Below are 19,205 nucleotides of genomic sequence, written 5' to 3' on the forward strand. Positions count from 1 at the left end.
GCATTAACTCTCCTTCTATCATCCCTAGTCATTTTTCAGCTCTCTGATGCATAGCAAGTGATTGCAAAGACCATGGCCTGTATCAGGAACACCTTAATCTCCAGACACATCATTGCTCTTCAGTACTTTGGAGAAATCTCTGACAACAGACTTTCTCAAAGCAATATGTCTTTTAATTTCCTGGCTGTCAGTGCCAAAAATGTTGATTGTGGAGCCAAGCATTCTAAAGCTGCTTACAATCTCAATCTCGTCACCATTTATCACGATGTTTCCAATCAGCCCAGTGGTGACAATCTTTGTTTTCTTGATGTTGAGGTTCAATCCATATTGAAAGCTGCAGTCCATGACCTTCTGCAGCAAGCGCTTCAGGTCCTCCTCAGTTTCTGCTATCAGGTTGTGTCATCAGCACAGTGCAGGCTGTTAATGAGTCTTCCTCCAATCCTGATGCTACATTTCTCCTCATAGAGCCCAGCCTCCCAGATAATCCACTTTGAATATATATTGAAAAGGTATGGAAATAGGACAAATCCCTGGCATACACTCTTCCCAATTTTATACGATGCAGTGTTCCCTTGCTCAGTTCTGATGAATGACTCGTCGTCCAAGTATAGGTTTTGCATAGGCATGATCAAGTGTTCTGGGATTCCCATTCTTCTCAGAGAGAGCCATAGCTTGTTTTGGTCCACACAGTCAAACACCTTTGCCTAGTCAATGAAACACAGAAAGACAGTCCTCTGGTACTCCCTTCTTTCAGCCAAGATCCGTCTAACATTAGCTACAATTAGCTCCTTCTAAACCCAGCCTGCACTTCTGGCAGTTCTCTGTTGATGTGCTGTTTCAGTCATTTATTTTGTAATCTTCAGCAGAATCTCTTTTGCATGTGATATTTATTGCTTGGTAATTTTCACACTCTGTCGGATCACCTTTCTTTGAAATGGGAACAAATATAGATCTCTTCCAGTCATTTGATCAGATGTTTGTCCTCCAGATTAAATAATAATATAGGGGGAAATGGTGTCCTTATCTAAGCAGTGCCAAAGAAAAAAACACACAAACCATTGCAGTCTGGCCATTGTGAGTGTTTTACAAAATGAAACCAAAAAATTAAAGAATTTACTTAAAATATATCCAATAATTTATTGTTTCATATAGAAGAAATTAGAGTAGAAAAATAGTATGCTATGTCTAAGGATGAAAATTAAAATGATGCAGTGCAATATTAGATACAGCTATATTTTTAAAAGATTATACTTTAGCCATATATATTAACAGAAAACAAACTCCACCTCATTTATTTTCCTAAAAAGACAAAGAATATACAGTGTTCTTTTTTCCTGTATTGCCATGTTAGTCTAAACACTGACTTTTTTAGCCATTAATATTAGTCCCCTCTGGTCTCCAACTACCTTAATTGCAAATACACAGGCTTGTAAATCACCATGGTCTTGGAGATCAGCAACACCTGTGTGATTAGGGTAAGAGAAAAAAGTACTTCCTATACTGGGAAGAAAGCCTTGAGGGAGACTAAAAGAGCAAGGCCCTGGTGAGAATGAGCCACTGGTGGTGGAGAAACTGGCATTACTGTGGAGAAATTGAGGCAAAATAAAGACAGGAGCTCTGAGATGAAGGCCATAATTAAAGATTTTTGCTGTTCTTGCCTGATGCTTGAAGGAGAAGCTGACTTATAACTGAGGCAACCCTTATCAGATGAGTTCAGTTTGATGCTGAACTCAACCCAGAGCCTGGACTAATTGAAGAATTGTGCCTTGGAACTTGGGCTAACACCTGGACTCATATTGGATGATATTCTTTGCTTCCCCTCACTTTCCGATTTACTTCCCAAATAAATCCCATTCTCAGTACTACAACTGTGAGTCTGTGAGTCAACAATGAGTAAACTAACCTCTTGCTACATTTGTGTATCTCAAGGCAACATGGGGCTTGAGAAAAAGAGTTACAAGCTCTTTATCTGCTTTCTGCTCTGGGGTGGTGAGGGGCTGAGCTAGTCTAACTCACTCTGGCCCTTTCAGAGAGACATTCCTGACTTTGTACCCTTATGTCCAATTTCTTGCTCTTTAGACAGTTGGTATAGGTGGTGAGTGTGAAAGCAAATGGTATTTTATATTCTATTTTCCACCATGTATTTTTGGTGTATTTCCACCTGGAATTGTCTGTAACAGTTTTCTAGAAAGATTTGTACATATTCAAAATAAATAGGGAAAAATATGTGTTGAATAAAATATGAAGTTAAAAACCAACTAATTTCTTTAAATTCTGGGGATCATTTAATATAGAAATTTCTGTAGGCATTTGTTACAATTCAGAATTTACTATAAATTGAAGGCATCTTTTTTAACTAATCCTCATTTTCATCTCTTTTAGGGTCTACTTTCATTTGTAATACTCACGTAATTCCAGTGAAGAACCAAGAAGGTGTGGCTATGATGTTCATCATTAATTTTGAGTATGTGACAGATGAAGAAAATGCTGCCTCCCCAGAAAGGGTAAACCCAATATTGCCAGTCAAATCTGTAAATCGTAAGTAAAAGACAACTTTTACTTTTTATATTACGCTTCTGATATCATTCCTAATTGCTTTAAATTAATTAATTTTAAAAATTCACTTGTGTTTTAAGCAAAATTAGTTTCTATTAAAAAGTCATAGTTGGTATTGCCCTTTGATACCTCAGTTTATTTTTTTAATTTTTAATTGTGATCTGGATAAAAAATTACAGAATAAATTGGTTATTCGTTCAACAATTCACATGAACTTTGTTTTGTGGTATTGATACCAATTCTCAAGACAACAGTCTTATCAAGTCCCCACTGTGTTTGTCATTTCCATTAGTCCTTCTTTCTTATCCCTTCCTTCTCTCTGAGATTTTTCCTTGGGCAAATGCTGTCCTTTTGATCCTGCTTGCAATCAAGCAACATCTTAAGATGTGCATCTCTCCCAGGTGTTATTGTTCCGTCTCTAAGCTTATCTGTGGTTTGCCAGAAAGTTGAGATTTAGGAGCAAGTTTATTTTCAGGCTTGAAGTTGTTGTTGTGTGCCATTGAGTTGGAACCACTGACAGTTGACCCTCCAGCAGGTTTTCAGTGGCATTTCATTGCATGGGAGAAGAATTGTCCATCCCTCTCCGTGGAGTAGATAGTGGATTTGAACTGTACACCTTTGGGGTTTCAACATAGCTTCTTACTATGACCACCAGAGTTCCTCTAGGAACCGTAGCTGACCCTGTGTTAGGGTTTCAAAGACAGTAAATTTCACTAAAGGGGATTGCCCATCATGCTCCCTTGCAGTAGCTGGTGGATTTGAACTGTGTGCCTTCAGTAGTGCAGCATAGATTCTTACCACAAGAGTTAGTATTATTAAGTGCTGATGAGTCATAGACTACTCATGATCTTATTGCTGTTGAGTGCCATTGAGTCATAGACGACTCAGCGACCCTAAGAACGAAAGACCTGAACACTTGTGTAACTTTCATCCTCTCTCCAGGTTTATAGGGTTTCCAGGAGAGGCAAGCTATTTCGGAAGTGGATGCCACTCCTTCCAAGATTGTTTTACTCAGGGAGCTCCACCAAACACTGTCCACCATGGGTTACCATTATCGCATTTGACACATCAGTATCCCAGTGCTCAGCATCACAGCAACCACGAGTTACCTTTGTACAGCAAACAGACAGACCAATTCTATACCACTTTAGAAGAATGTTTGCCCAAAAACAATTAACACCAGACCAGAGCTCTCTCTATGTTGTTGTTATTGTTGTTGTTGTTGTTGTTCTTGTTGTCATGTGCCATTATAATTATGCTGTTGTTGTTGTTGTTATGTGCCATCGAGTCGAGTCACCTGCAACTCATAGCGACCCTAGTTCAACAGCCCTAAACCCTGCTCTATCCTGTGCCAATTTCACTATCTCTGACACACCTACCCCCATTACTCCAATCACTGAATCAGTCCATCTCGAGGGACTTTCTTTCCTGCACTATTCTTCCACCCTCCCAAGTATGATGTCCCTCTCCTGGGACTGGTTCCTCCTTGCAACACGTCCAAAATATGTCAGATGAAGCCTCAGAATCCTTGCCTCCAAGGAGAAGCCTGGCTTCACCCTCTTCAGGACTGATCTGTTTGTTGTCTTAGCAGTGCACAGTATATTCAGTACTCTTCTCCAGCACCACAGCTCAAAGGCAGCAATTCTCCTTCTTTCATCCCTAGTCATTGTCTATCTCTCTGATGCATAGCACGTAATTGCAAAGACCATGGACTGTATCAGGTGCACCTAAGTCTCCATATATAATATTATTTATTATTAACATATATTATCTACATATATACGTGTGTGTGTGTTTGTGTGTGTGTGTATTATATATAAAATGCTGAATGTTGTTCCCCTTATTTCTCTCACTGTGTCCAGAATCTCCTATTTTGGTCACTCTCAGAACTATGGCAGTGACAGCAGAGTACAATCTAGTTATTCTGTACTGTTGATAATGGAGGCTGGGATTCATGGATCCGTTAGTCCTTTGGGCTAATTGTTTTTATACACCTTTACATTTCTTCTCAATTCTTTGTTTTGGACAGGGAGAGACCGATGTTTTACCTTGCATGGCTTCTGGAAAGCTTTTAAAACCCCAATTGCTGCTTACCAAATCAAGAAGTAGAACATTATTTCTGCTCTACTGTTTGTTATATCAATTGATTTTGTCATCTTCTGAGACTATGGTTCTTAGCTCTTAGACCCATTCAGTGTGTCAAAGTGTTTTGTTGTGGTTAAGAAGATCTCAAAGTATTATCACCTGTGTGTTTTTACTATATTCATGGCACATATACTTACGTTGAGATACCTTCCATAACACATACACATACGCACACATATAGCATGTATGTATAGATAAATAGATATAAATAGATATTAGTGTGTTTCTTATATATGCCTTTCCTCACTTCTTCACCTTGTGTATCATTCAGTAGATAATTTTTATCACTATTTTTTCAAGATTATGAATGTAATGGCTTTCCCCCTTGCTGTCTTTAAGTCTTGTGCTCTTCCTCAAACCTTCCTTTACCTGGACCATTTTGTACTGACCTGTACCTTCTTGCCTTTCCCTTCATCCAAGCTAATGTGTGTCTGCCATCTATGTAGTGATTTGTCCTTTTTTATACTCTTAACTTTCAAAGAATATTTCTTTTAGTGTGTAAACCTTTTCTTGGCTTTTTTTATAGTGGTGGTCTTATATATTATTTGCCCTTAAGTTATTGACTTGATTCACTCAGCAGTATGGCCTCCAGGTTCATCTATGTTATAAGGTGTTTTGACAGACTCGTCTTTATTCCTTTACATTGTGTAGCATTCAGTTATGTGTAGGTACCACGATTGTTTATCCTCTCATCTGCTGATGGGCACTGAGGGGTTTGGTTTTTAGTGTTTTGTTTGTTTGTTTTAGCTATTTTGAATAATGTTGCAATGAACATAGGTTTGCATACATCGTTTTGTGTCATGACTCATATTTCTGTAGGATGTATGTCTAGTAGTAAGATTACTTGATCATATGGCATTTCTATTTCCATCTTTTTTAAGAAAATACTATCCTATTTCCCATAATGGCTGTGCCTTGTAGTGTATGAGGATTCCAATATCTCCATTACCCTCTCAAGCATTATGGTTTCCTGGATTTTTAGTGGTGGTTATTTTTTCTTTTGGTTTTGAATTTTGCCAAAAACATCAGGATGTGATGAGATCTATTTTTTTGCTTTTATTTGCAACCCTCTGAAATTTGAAGAACAGGTGCTTGGCAGACTGACTGGAAGAGGTCCATATTTGTTCCCCTTGCCAAGAAAGGTGATCTATAGAATGTGCAAATTATCAAACAGTATCACACAAATTGTCATTAATCATGCAAGCAAAATACTGCTGAAGATCATTCTAAAGCTGATAGAAAAGTCATAGATGGGAAACTTCCAGACATTTAAGCTACATGTAGAAGAGGCTGTGACACCAGGCATATCATTGCTGATGCCAGATGGATCCTGGCTGAAAGCAAGGGATACCAGAAGAATAACTATTTGTGCTACTTTGACTGTGCAAAGGCATTTGATTGTGTGGATCATAACAAATTATAATTAACATTGAAAAAAAAGAGTCCCAAAACAATTAATTGTGCTCATGAAAAACCTATACCGAGATCAAGAGTCTATTGTGTATACAGAACAAGGAAACATTGCATGGTTAAAATTAGGAAAGGTGTGTGTTAGGGTGTTTCTTTTCTCCATATATATTTAATGTATATGCTGGGCAAATTACTTGCAAAGCTGAATTCTATTATGAAGAATGTGGCATCAGGATTGGAGGAAGATTCATCAATAACCTTCATTATGCAGACAGCACAAACTTGCTTGCTGAAAGTTAAAAGGACTTGAAACATTTGCTGCAAAAGCTTAAACATTGCAGCCTTCAATATTTATTTCATCTCCATATAAATAAAACAAAAATTCTCAGCCACTGGACTGATAGGTAACATCGTGATAGATGCATCATCATAATGCTTTCAATGACTTCATCCAACCTGGACCCACCATCAATACACTTGGTACCAGCAGTCAGATCTATTGCACTGGGAAAGTCTTCAACCAAAGATCTCTTCAGATTATTGAGGAACAATGATGTCAGCTTGAGGACGAAGGTACACCTCATTCAGGACATAGTCTTTTCAGTTACTTGCTAAGCATCTGAGAGCTGATAATGGACAATGGTGACAGAAAAAGAATGATGCCTTTGAACTGTGGTTTGAGAGAAGAGTGCTGAATATTTTATGGGCTGTCAAAGAACAAATAAATATGCCTTGTAGAAGATGCAGCCAGAGTGTTCCTTGGAGGCAAGGATAGTGAAGCTTCATCTCATGTATTTTGAGCATGTTACTAGGAGAGGTTATTCCTTGGAGAAGGGCATCATGATTGGAAAAGGAGAGGGATGGTGAAGAAAAAGAAGACCCTCAACCAAGGGAATTGACATAATGACAGCAGCAGTGGGCTCAAGAGTGCCAGAGATTATGAGGATGGCACAGGATAGGACAGAGTTCAAGTCAACCCATAAGGTTGCTATGAGTTGTACTAGACTCCCCAGGACCTAAACATATCAACAATGAGCAATGAGTAATGAACCTCACTATGTGCTGGTTGGCTTAAAAAAAAAATAATAATAATTTTGTGTGTGTGTGTGTGTGTGTGTGTGTGTAATCTGTAGAGAAGGATTTGTTTAAGTCTACGGCCCAATTTTTGATTGGATTGTTTGTTTTCTCTTGTTGAAGTGTTTAAGCTAAGTTTAAAGTGTTAAAGAACAAAAATGTAACTTTGGGCACTAAGGTATGTTGTATTTTGGGGACAAAATATACAGTATAAACTTGAGTTTCTCTTTTTAAATGGCTCACCAAGCATTCTAAAATAATTTACTAAAGAGCCTAAGTTTTCACACTAATTTGAAATGCCATCTTTTTACATACTAAATTTTCTTATGTATTTGAGTCAATTTCTGGGTTTTCTTTTTCATTCCATTGATTTCTTTATCTATCAGGATTAAAATAGTTTCATTTTCATCACTATTGGATATTTGTGAATCTTTTATTGATTTAATGTTCAAGGAGTTGGGCTCACTTTTCCATATGAACTTTAAAAACAACTTGTCTATGTCCAGAAAAAAATCCTTTGACTATTATTACTGGGATGATATAAATTTTATAAATTAACTTGAGGAAATTGGCATTTTCATAGTGTTGAAACATTATATTCAAGAATTTTGTTCATATTTAAAGTATCACTTTTGTGCCTTTCAGAAATTCTTTTAACTAGCTCTCATTTGCTATTTTTTTAAATGTTTATTTTTTATGGTTTGCTTACAAAGTTCATATATTTTGTGTTTCATACTGTTCTTCATTCACATTGTGGTTCATACGATCATTCCCATGCATTATGTTTCCTAAAATTAATAACCATTGGACTATGCCCATCAATCATCACCCTGTCTTTTCAGGTCCCTACTGGATCTTTCCCATTTCCTTTACCACTTTTTCCACCCAACAATTTGTACAACCCTGTGATTTTGTTCCTACTTATCCTGACCCCTCTGCTCTCATCCTATCCTCCTTGCATCCCCATACACGTTTTTACTAGTTATCCTTTTATTTTTACAATATTGGTCTTATGCAGTATTTGTCTTTATGAGACTGAGTTAGTTCACTCAGCATACTGCTTTCCAGTCTCTCAAATTATGTAGTATTTTTCAAAAATCCTTGCTCATGAGTGCTGTATAGTATTCCAGTGGGTGAATGTACCAGAATTTCTTAATCCATTGAGTTGTGATTGGACATTTGGGCTGTGTTCCATGTTCCTGTGGTGGTGAATAATGCTACATGAATATCAGAATTGGTGAGACTGGCTCAGGACAGGGAAGAGTTCAGAGCTGCTGTACACAGGGTCGCTATAAATCTCAGGTGACTTCAATGGCACATAACAACAATAACATATTGTGATAGGTTTGGAAGCAGGAGTGCCATCCACTTCCTAAATAACATGCCTCCAGAAACTCTGTGAAATTTGATAAATGTTGATAGTTGTAGAGGGGCTTCCGGCCCCTTTTTTATAGGGTGGCTATGAGTCGTGCTTGACTTGAAGGCAATCAACAACATAAACATTGGTGTACAAATCTCCATTTATGTCTCAGTTCTAATTTCCTTGGAGTATATTTCTGAAGAATGTCTATCTGTGTTTCATTGATTATGCAAAGGCATTTGACTGTGTGGATCATAACAAACTGTGGCTGACTCTGAGAAGAATGGGAATCCCAGAACATTTAAATGTGCTCATGCAAAACCTATACTTGGACCAAGAGGCAGTAGTCAGAACAGAGCAGGTTCAAAATTGAGAAAGGTGTACGCCAGGGATGCATCCTGTCTCCATACCTTTTCAACATGTATGCAGAGCAGATTATCCGGGAGACTGGGCTCTATGAGGGGAATTGTGGCGTCAGGATTAGTGGAAGATCTATTAACAATCTGCATTATGCAGATGACACAACCCTGCTGGCTGAAACTGAGGAGGACCTCATGCACTTGCTGCGGAGAGTCAAGGACCGCATCCTTCAGTATGGACTGAGGCTCAATGTCAAGAAGACAAAGATTCTCACCACTGGACCAAACGGTAGCATCAGGATGGATGGTGAAGAGATTGAGATTGTTCAAAGCTTCAGTTTGCTCGGCTCCACAGTAACACTCTTGGCACCAGCAGTCAGGAAATCAAAAAGCGTATCGCGATGGGAAAGTCTGCTGTTAGTGACCTCTCTAAAGTACTCAAGAGCAACGGTGTCTCTCTGGAGACTAAGGTGCGCCTGATACAGGCCATGGTCTTTATAATCCCTTGTTATGCATCAGAGAGTTAGACAATGACTAGGGAGGACAGAAGGAGAGTTGATGCCTTTGAGCTGTGGTGCTGGAGAAGAGTAGTGAATGTACCATGGACTGCCAGGAAAACAAACAGATTCATCTTGGAGAGGATTAAACCAAGCTACTCCTTGGAGGCAAGGTTTCTGGGGCTTCATCTGACATACTTTGGACATGTTGCCAGGAGGGACGGGTCCTTGGAGAGGGACATCATGCTTGGGAGGGTGGAGGGACAGCGCAGGAGGGGAAGACCCTCTATGAGATGGATTGACTCAGTGACTGGGGTAATTGGGATGGGTGTGTCAGAGGCAGTGCGGTTGGCGCAGGATAGAGCAGGGTTTAGGGCTGTTGTGCATAGGGTCACTATGAGTCGCAAAAGAATCGATGGCACATAACAACAACAACAACAACATATTTCTGATAGTAGAATATCTAGATCATGGAGTTACTATGTTCAACTTTTTTAGGAAATGCCAAGCTGCCTTCCAGAATGGTTGTACCATTTTACAATCCCAGCAACAGTATATGAGAGTTCCTACCTCTTCACTTCCTCTCTAACATTTATTGCTTGCTGTCCTATTAAACTTTGCCACTGCTGCCAGTGTGAAATGGTCTCTCATTGTGCTTTTGATTTGCATCTCCCGTATTGCTAGTGGTTTTGAGCATTTCTTTATGTATCTGTTGGCCATTTGAATGTCTTCTCTGTGAAAACTCTTTCAATGTCTTTTGCCCATTTTGTGATTGTGTTAACAATTTTTCTCTTCTGGAGGCCCAGTAGTATTCTGCAAACTTTTGTTATGAGACTTTTTTATGAGATGATATTGACAAATGGGTTTTTCTTTCATTCTATTTTCACTTTTATTTGAACAGTGGTTGTCATTATAAGAAAACTTATATATACTGTCCTGCATTCAACCATTTTTAAGACAATAGTTTATGCTTACTCCAAACAAAACTCACATTAGCTTGTAATTCTTTCCCTCCCTCATTACCATATTAAATTTTAGTTCATAATACTAATTTTCTTAGCTCTTGTTTTTGTACCCTTAAGTATGTTGAAACTTCTGCCATTCACTTTGCTACCTTAAAATAATATCATTTGACTATCTTTTATTATCAATAGGATTTCTGGTGGCATAGTTGATAACATGTTAGGATACTAACTGAATACACCAGATGCTGTTTCATAGAAAGTTGTGTCAAGTTCAGTAAAGATTTCCGGTCTTGGGAACTGATACAAGTTCGCTAAGAGTTAGAGTTAACTCATAAGGAGTGAGTTTGGCTTTTGACATTATTAATATGACAATCAATGGTCTTCATCTCTTTTTTCCTTCTTTCTCCTCATTTTCTCTAATTTTATTTGATTCTGACATACTCATGTTGTCACACCCTCCTGATTTTTGTCTTAATTTTATATTTCTCATAAAATATATTTAAGGTTTACCACCAATTGTTTTTCTAGTTTCTCCAAACATAGGTTTTAAATTAAGTCCATCCTTCTTTTGAATAAAAGGTCATAGATTTAAAAGGTCTCAGGGCCTTTTCATGTTTAAACTCTTTTTCTATAACCTTGAAACTTGAAAGAGCCTGACTACATGACACTGCTGGCCTGCACTTTTTTCTTTGTGAATCTTGTAGATATCATTAGACTCTTCTCTCCACTGAATGCTGCCAATAGCGAGTGTGGTTCCACTAGTTTCACTTTCTTTCCTACATTATTTAAATATTTTTCCTTGAGGCACAGAAAATTTTAGAAGAAAAAAAAGTCTAACAATAGGAGACCTTAACGTACTTTTTCAAACCAAGGTAGATTTTTAAAGTTTTAAAATTTTACGAGAATATATATAAATGTGATTGTTCTAGATAGCTTTCCCCAGATATTTGATAAGAGGTGTGTGTATTTACAAAATATATAATCATATATTATGGGCTCTGGTGGCCTAGTGGTAAGGAGCTGCACTGCCAGTCCAAAGGATGTCCAAAAATGTTTTCAATCCACCTGAAGAAAGAAAGATGGATAATTTCCTCCCAGGAAATTTATAATCTCTGAAAAACTGTTGGAGGGTAGCTATGAATAACAAGCTGAATTTATGTGTGTGTGTATATATATGTACAAGGTAAGCTGAATGTGTACACATTTATGCACTTATTCAGTTTATCTTCTTTGTTTATTTGTTTTACTTCTGGAATAATTTGGTATGGTGGATCTTATTTTGACAATTTTTTCTATCTACTGCTCTAACCTTTATACTTTTATATGACTGGTTACTGCATCCACCTTCTGTCAGGCAGCTTGTAATTTGTTTTAAATTTTTCAGTTAATTTTGTCTTTATTTTCCACAATTTATTTAATTTGGTCCTTGTAATTTATACTTGCATATTCCTTTTGATTTTGCATTTGTGTTCTAATGGTTTTGAAATCTTGATACATGGAATTTTTTTCACATCTTCAATTACAGGTTCAAATTTTTTAGATTCGTGTGTGTGTGTGTGTGTGTGTGTGTGTGTGTGTGTGTGTGTGTTATTTATTGGTTTATTCTACTTCATGACTAGTTTTTGAACACAGTTTTATCTTTAAATATATTTTCCTATTTCCTAGTTCATTCTGGTTTTGTTTATTTTTTTTCCTCTTCTTTTTGAATTGTAATTTGAGTGCAGTTTTTGTTTTATAATGGTTGCACCATTTTAAATTCCCACCAGCAGTGTATTAGAGTTCCAATACCTCTATATTTTTTTCAGTCTTTCTTGTTTCCAATATTATTTAACTTAGCTATGGTTGCTGGGGTAAGATGATACCTCATTGTTGTATAGATTTGTATCTTTCTACATCTATTGATTTCAAGCATTTCCTCATGTTTTTATTGACCCTTTGAATGTCTTTCATGAAGAGTCTTTTCAAGCCTCCTACCTATTTTTAATTGGATTATTTGTGTTCATATTGCTGATCTTTTTTACATTTTTTTAGTTTCACCTTTTGTTAGAAATATCATTCACAAATATTTTTCATAGTCTACATTGGTTTTGTGGTGTTATGTGTTGTCAGATTGTAACAGATTAATAGCTGAGCTCCAACTGGTTTTCAGAGGCAGTAAATCACAGGGGAGGAGATTGTCCATCTTTGTTCCACAAAGCAGCTAGTGAATTCAAACCTTGTGCCTTTATGTTGGTAGCACAGCTTCTTACCCACTAGGCCACCAAAACTATACTCACTCAAAACTCACTATCATGGAATCAGAATTAACTCATAGGAGACCCTCTGAGCAGGTTTCAGGATGCTGTAAATTGCATGGAAGAAGATTGCTCATCTTTCTTCCTCTGAAACACTGGTGGATACAAACCTCCAGAGAGGTGCTCTCTTTGGGTTAGCTGTGCCATCAGGGCTAGGTTCTCTTGTTACTCTTTTTTTTTTTTTTACAAGTATTTTGATACACACAAAGGTTTCGTATTCAAGAAGTCACAGTTTTCCTCTGTAAATGGCAATATTAAAATGCTGTGTGTACATTTTTTGTTTTGTTTTATATTTCTGGCATATATTCAACTGAACTTACTGCCATTAAGTTGAAACTGACTCATGACTAACTCTCTATTAGATTTCCAAAGCCATCAATTGTATAAGAAGAGATCTTTTCCCTCAAAGCTGCTAGTGGATTTGAACTGTAAAAGAAGAATAGCCTTTGGGTTAGAAGCCTGATTCTCTTCAGACTATGTCACTAAAGTTTCTTATTTTTACCTTTAATGATTACTATAGTTTTAGGGTTCACACCTAAGCCCTTGCTCTATCTTGGGTTTACGTCTAGTATAAGAAATGGATTTTGTCTCATTTGTCTGCAAATGACTATACAGTTTTGTCAGCACCAATTGTTAAAATAATGAAATCCCATTTACTGCATTTCATCTCTTTATGAAGTATCAGCTATTTTTCTGGCTTCTGGAATTCTCTTTCCTGGTCATTGTGCCTTTTATAGTACCAGCAACATGCTATTTTGACCATCAGTGCTTTCCTTATTTAGAATCACTTCCCTCTCATTCAAGTTAGTTATAACTTTTCCATGTCTTTGAAGAATTACTATAGGATGTAGATTGGCATTGCATTATATATGTAGATTGGCTTTGGTAATATTGACATTTTTATAATGTTAAGTTTTCATTTTCATTTGCATGATATTGATATTTGATTTCTTGTAATAGTAGCAATGTTTTGTTGCTTTTCATAAGCCTTTTTTTAAAATCTCTGGTTCTATTTATTGCTAAGTATTCCATCTGCTTAGTGGCTATTGTAAATGATGTTATTCTTTTTTCCTTTAAGTAATTTTGTTACTATAGAGGATTTTGACGGATTTTTATATGTTGATATTTCACTCTGCCTCTTTACTAAACCTTTAAATTAATTCCAGTAGTTTTCTTGCCAAGTCTTTGGATATTCTGTATAGAGGATTGTATCACATAAAATAGAGACATTTTTATTTTATCTTTACCAGTTTCAATCCCTCTTATTTCCCACCTATGCCTTAATACACTGTCTACAGCTTTCACTATAATATTGATAAGTGGCATCCTTGTGCTGTTCCTGTTTACAAGAAGAATGCTTTAAGTTTCTCTCCATTAAGGCTAATGTTGACCATTGATTTTATACATATGCTTTTAGTTATGTTGAGTAATTTTCCTTCTATTCTTAAGCACTTGGGTGTTTTGTTGAAATCAATGTGGAGAATTACCAACTGCTTGTTATTCATCAATTTCTAGGATCTTAGGGTTCTTTTGTTTTATGTAGTCTGATTATACTAATTGCTCTTCTAATATTGAACCTTCCTCACATATATGACATGACTCCCATTTGGGTGTGGTGCATTATTACCTTTATTTTCTATAATATTCACTCTATTAGCTAGAATTTTATTGATATGTTTTGCCTGATCATGAGAGGTGTTGTTATGTACCATTGATTCAAAATAAACTCATAGCTGACCCTCCCAGGGGCTTTCAGAGCCAGTAAATCATGTGGGAGGTGATTTCCCATCTTTCTGTACCAGAGCAACTGGTATATTTGAACCTTGTGCCTTCGGGTTGGCAGTGCAGCTTCTTACCACTAAGTCAGTGGTGTCCCTTTTAGTGATATTTTGTCTCGGTTTAGTGTCAAGTTTATGAATGAATTTAGAAGTATTCTGTGTTTTCAATATTTTGCTGTTGTATACCATCAGGTCAGAACTGACACGTAGCTGATCCTACAGTGGGTTACACAGGAGGATTGTCAATCCTTCTCCTATTAAAGAGCTGATGGATTTGAGCTGTGTGCCTTTCAAATTGTAGTAAACTTTCTTACCACCAGAGGAGCGACCACTAGAGTTTATTTCTATATATTGGGTAGAAAGGATATTATCTCTTCTCTGAGTTTTTGATATAATTTAACTTTGAAACCATCTAAACAAAGGGTTTTTTGATGTTTTTTTGTTGGTTTTTTTTTTTTTGGATGGGAGTTTTGTTTGGGTTTGTTTGTTTATTACATGCTGTTCAATTTCTACATTTGAGGTGGGCCTGTTCAAATTTTCTAATCTGTTCATGTTAGCTTAAGTAGGGAGTATGTTTCTAAAAATGTTTTTCAAGTTTGTTTGCACATAGTTCTTTATAGTGTCATTTTATCCTTTTTACTTCAGTTGTAATGTTATGAATTCCATTTCTTATCCAAATAATATGCATCTTTTCCTTTTCTTAGATTTGCCAGAGTGTTTCAATTTTGCTAATCCTTTCGTCAGCTTCTAATCTTGCTGATTCTTTCCATCATTTTTAGGTTTCTTTATTTTGCTCTAATCTTTATTATTTTCTTTCTTCTGGAAACTATGTTTTTAAACTGCTTTTAAAAATAAGTCTGGTAATGTGTTAAGGTTATTGATTTTAGTTCTTCTCTTTTCTTTCTCCCCTCTCGTCTCTTGCACCACTGTTGGTCTAGTTTCTTCTTTATTGATGCATGTGTTTATTATCATAACTTACTCTATGAACGCTGCTCTTTCTGTGTCCCAAATATTTTGGTATGCTATGTTTTAGTCCTCATTTTTTTTCCCATAGAATTGATTTTCAATAAATTTCATGTGTTTGTTTTAGTTGTTTTTTTAAAGAAAATTTTTTTTCTGTTTTCCAAGGTTTTTAAGCAGGGTATTAGTTAGTTTTCACATACCTGATTTTTTTTTTCATCTTTATTTTCCTTTTGAAGATTCCTAATTTTATAGCGTTATAGTATGAGAAGATGTTACATAATATTTTACTGGGTTCTTTAAACTTATTTAGTCTTGTTTTGTGATGTGCCACTGAAAAACTAAGGTGTACCTGATCCAAGACACAATATTTTCAGTTGTTTCATGTTCAAGTGAAATTTGGACAAGGAATAAAGAAATAAAAAAAATTGATGGTATTTGGATTGTGGTATTAGTAAAGAATATTGACTATACATCATGATTGCCAAAAGGAAAAAACAAATCTATCTTGGAAGAGGTGCAGTTATACTATTCCTTAGAAATAAAGATGAGATTTTATTACACATACTTTCTGCATGTTATCAGCAGGAGCTAGTCCCTGGGAAGGCATTTATGCTTAGAAAAGTAGAGAATCAGTGAAAGAATAGAGCCTCTATAAGATAGATTTGCATAGTAACTTCAACAATAAATTTAAACACAGCAAAGATTTTAAGGATTACGCATAAATGAGTCAAATCTGGCTCAAGAATATCTAACAAGAACACCACAACTGTGGCTTAGCATTTTTTATCTGATCAGTTGAATGTTCAAGGTACATTGGAAAATAGATATAAAGTATTCTGGTTGGATAGAGTGTTCTGTATCTATAAGATTAAGTTAGTTATATTACATAGTTGTTCTGTATCTTTTTGGAAGTTCTTTCTTGATTTTCAGTTTTATCAAATGTGGTGTATTAAAATCTCCCACTGTTATTGTGGAGATGTCTGTTTCTTCTATATGTATTTTGAGGTTCTGTAATTGAGTGTAAATATATTCATTATAGTTATGTCCTCTTGTTCAATCAACCCTTTCATCATTATATAATGTCCTTCCTTGTCTCTAATGATGTTTTTTGGCTTCAAATTTATTCTGTCATAAATTCACATTATCATTTCTTATCTGTTTTGATTGCCTTTTGCATGATACATTTTTTCCAGGTTTTGCTTTTCAGAATATATTTTTTGTAATTATTTTTAAGACTTGCATTTTGTAGACAGCAGGCTGTAGGTAATTTTCTTGTTTTCTTGTCCATTCTGCTAATGCTTTATTTTAGCTGATTCATTTAATTTATTAATATTCACTGTAATTATAAAAAAGTATAGTATTATTACTATAATTTTATTCTGCTAGTGTATGTGGGAGGGAATATTGTTATTTCTTTGTTTTGTATACTTTTCTATGCTGAGCTCATTTTAGTTTTATATTTCTCTTACACTTTCCTTCATTTTTCTTATTGTAGTGTTTAAGGCTTTATGATTTTCTTCCTTTCATTTTTATGAAAGAGTCATCAATATTCTTTGAGATTTCCCCATAAACTATTATTTTATTTTCAAGCATTAAATAACTCACTCTATCTTGAAATCACCTTGACATCCTTACCATTTGCAAGTTCTATAACTAGCCTCTTTATTCATTCTTCTTATTTTGAGATTGTCCTTGTATACTGATTATCTCTAGTTTCCTTTTTTAATGTCCTTAATTTATTTTTCAAGACAGAGGAGAGAAAAAAGACTAAATTAGATGTTGGAAGAAACTCTGAATATTTCACTAGCATTCTGATAAGCCAAAATAAAAGGAAAGGAATATATGATTAAGCCTTATATATATGACAACCATCTCAAACAAGAACTGCATTGCTAAGTGGACTGGAGGAGGTGGAAAAAAAGGAGAAAGGGAAGAAGAGGGAGAAAAATGTGCAACAATTAGTCAATTTAAAAAAAAACAAAAAGAGTGGAACAGAAGATTTCAAAGGGCAACTCATGAAGGCAATGCAAAGTATTAGAAAGAAATGTGGGAAAAAAACTAGAGTCAGAAAATCAAAAGGGATGAATTCACAGAGCATTTCTCAAGATGAAGCAACAGAGGAACAAATCTAAGCTTCAAGTTGCAATACTGAAAAGTACTATGTGGAAAATCTTGAATTATCTAGGAAGCATCAAAAGAAAATGGAAGGAATACACAGAGTGACAGTACCAAAAAGAATTGGCCGACATGGAACCATTTCATGAAGCTTCCTATAATCAAATATCAGTGGTAATACATAGAGAAATTCAAGGCCATGGGAATTGTTGGAATAATAATTGACATATTTTAATAAACAAATTTGACCCTGGATATGCTCTTCAGGTTGTAATAACAAATCTGGAGGACAACTACTTAACCAACTGATTGGAATAGTTATATATTTAGTCTCATTCCCAGGAAAGGTGCTCTAACAGAATATGAAAATTATTAAACAATATAACTACTATAACATGCAAGTGAAATTTTGCTGAAGATTATAAAAAATTGGCTAGAATGGCACATCAAGGGACCTGCAAGAAAAGCAAGCCAGATTTAGAAGAGGCCATCGCACTAGGATAACAATTGCTGATGTGCAATGGATTATGGCTGAAAGCAGAGGACAAGAAGAATAAGAGTTTTTTTAATTTGTTATCAATTATGCAAAATTTTGACTGTGTAAACCACAATAAGTAAATTATAGCTAACATAGAAGAAGAATGAGAATCTAAAACATGGCATTGTGCTCATGCAAAACCTATCCTTAGCCTAAGAAACTGTTGTCCAAACATATAAAAGGAATACTGCATGGTTCAAAATCAAGAAAGGGTTGCATCAGAAATATACTATTTATCTATGTATTTTCAATCAATATGCTGATTAGATTAATCTAGAAGCTGGAGTTTATAAAGAAAATATGGCATTCAAATCAGAGGAAGACTCATCAACAATCTACACTACGCAGATGACATAATCCTGCCTGTCCCAGTTAAGGAGGACTTGAAGCACTTGCTACAGAAGATGAAGGGCTTCAGGCTTCACTATAGATTGCATCTCAACATCAAGGAAACAAAAATCCTCTCCACTGGGTCAACAAGTAGCATCATGGTAGATAGAGAAAGGACTGAAGTTGTTAACAATTTTATCTTGCATCACAATCAACTCCTTTGGCGTCAGCAAACAGGAAGTCAAAATAAGAGTTTGAATGGGAAAATCTACTGTCAATGACCTCTCCAGAGAGGCAAAGAGCAACAGTGTTAGTCTAAAGATTAACATGTATTTGATCCAATCCATGGTTTTCTCAATTTCTTGCTTACATCTGAAACCAGGACAATGACTAAGAACGATAGAAAGAGGATTAATACCTTTGAGCTATAGTGCTGGAGAATAGTACTGTACATTCCATGGACTGGTAAGAGAACAAACAGGTCTGCCCTGGAGAAAGTGAAATCAAGTTGGTCATTGGAGGTAAGGATGATGAAACTCAGTCTCCTACACTTTGGGCAAGTGGTCAGAAAAGGCCAGTTTTTAGAGAAGGACATGATGCTTTGAAGTGTACAGAGTCAACACAAGAGAGGAAAACCCTCAATGAGTTGGACTGACACAGTGACTACGGCAATGGGTTCAGAGGTATTGGAGATGGTGAGATTGGAAACATTTAATTACAATTGTTTTGAATTCCTTATCAGCCTTATCAGGATGTCCTAATAACATTCTCCCCTCCGTGTGTGTGTGTGTGTGTGTGTGTGTGTGTGTGTGTGTGTGTGT

General features: G+C 35.9%; 1 protein-coding gene across 2 annotated transcripts in view; it reads left to right on the forward strand.

The window, feature by feature from the left end:
• Positions 1-19,205, forward strand: part of KCNH7 (potassium voltage-gated channel, subfamily H (eag-related), member 7) — a 759,623-nt gene that overhangs the window by 490,841 nt on the left and 249,577 nt on the right. For both annotated transcript variants that reach the window (XM_006879356.1, XM_006879357.1), the window contains exon 3: positions 2,383-2,542. In XM_006879356.1, the coding sequence (XP_006879418.1) occupies positions 2,383-2,542 (160 nt within the window). The remainder of the gene's footprint in view (positions 1-2,382; positions 2,543-19,205) is intronic.

Source organism: Elephantulus edwardii, unplaced genomic scaffold (assembly GCF_000299155.1).
Source record: "Elephantulus edwardii isolate Elephantulus edwardi_28Jun2011 unplaced genomic scaffold, EleEdw1.0 scaffold00003, whole genome shotgun sequence".
Lineage (NCBI taxonomy): Eukaryota > Metazoa > Chordata > Mammalia > Macroscelidea > Macroscelididae > Elephantulus > Elephantulus edwardii.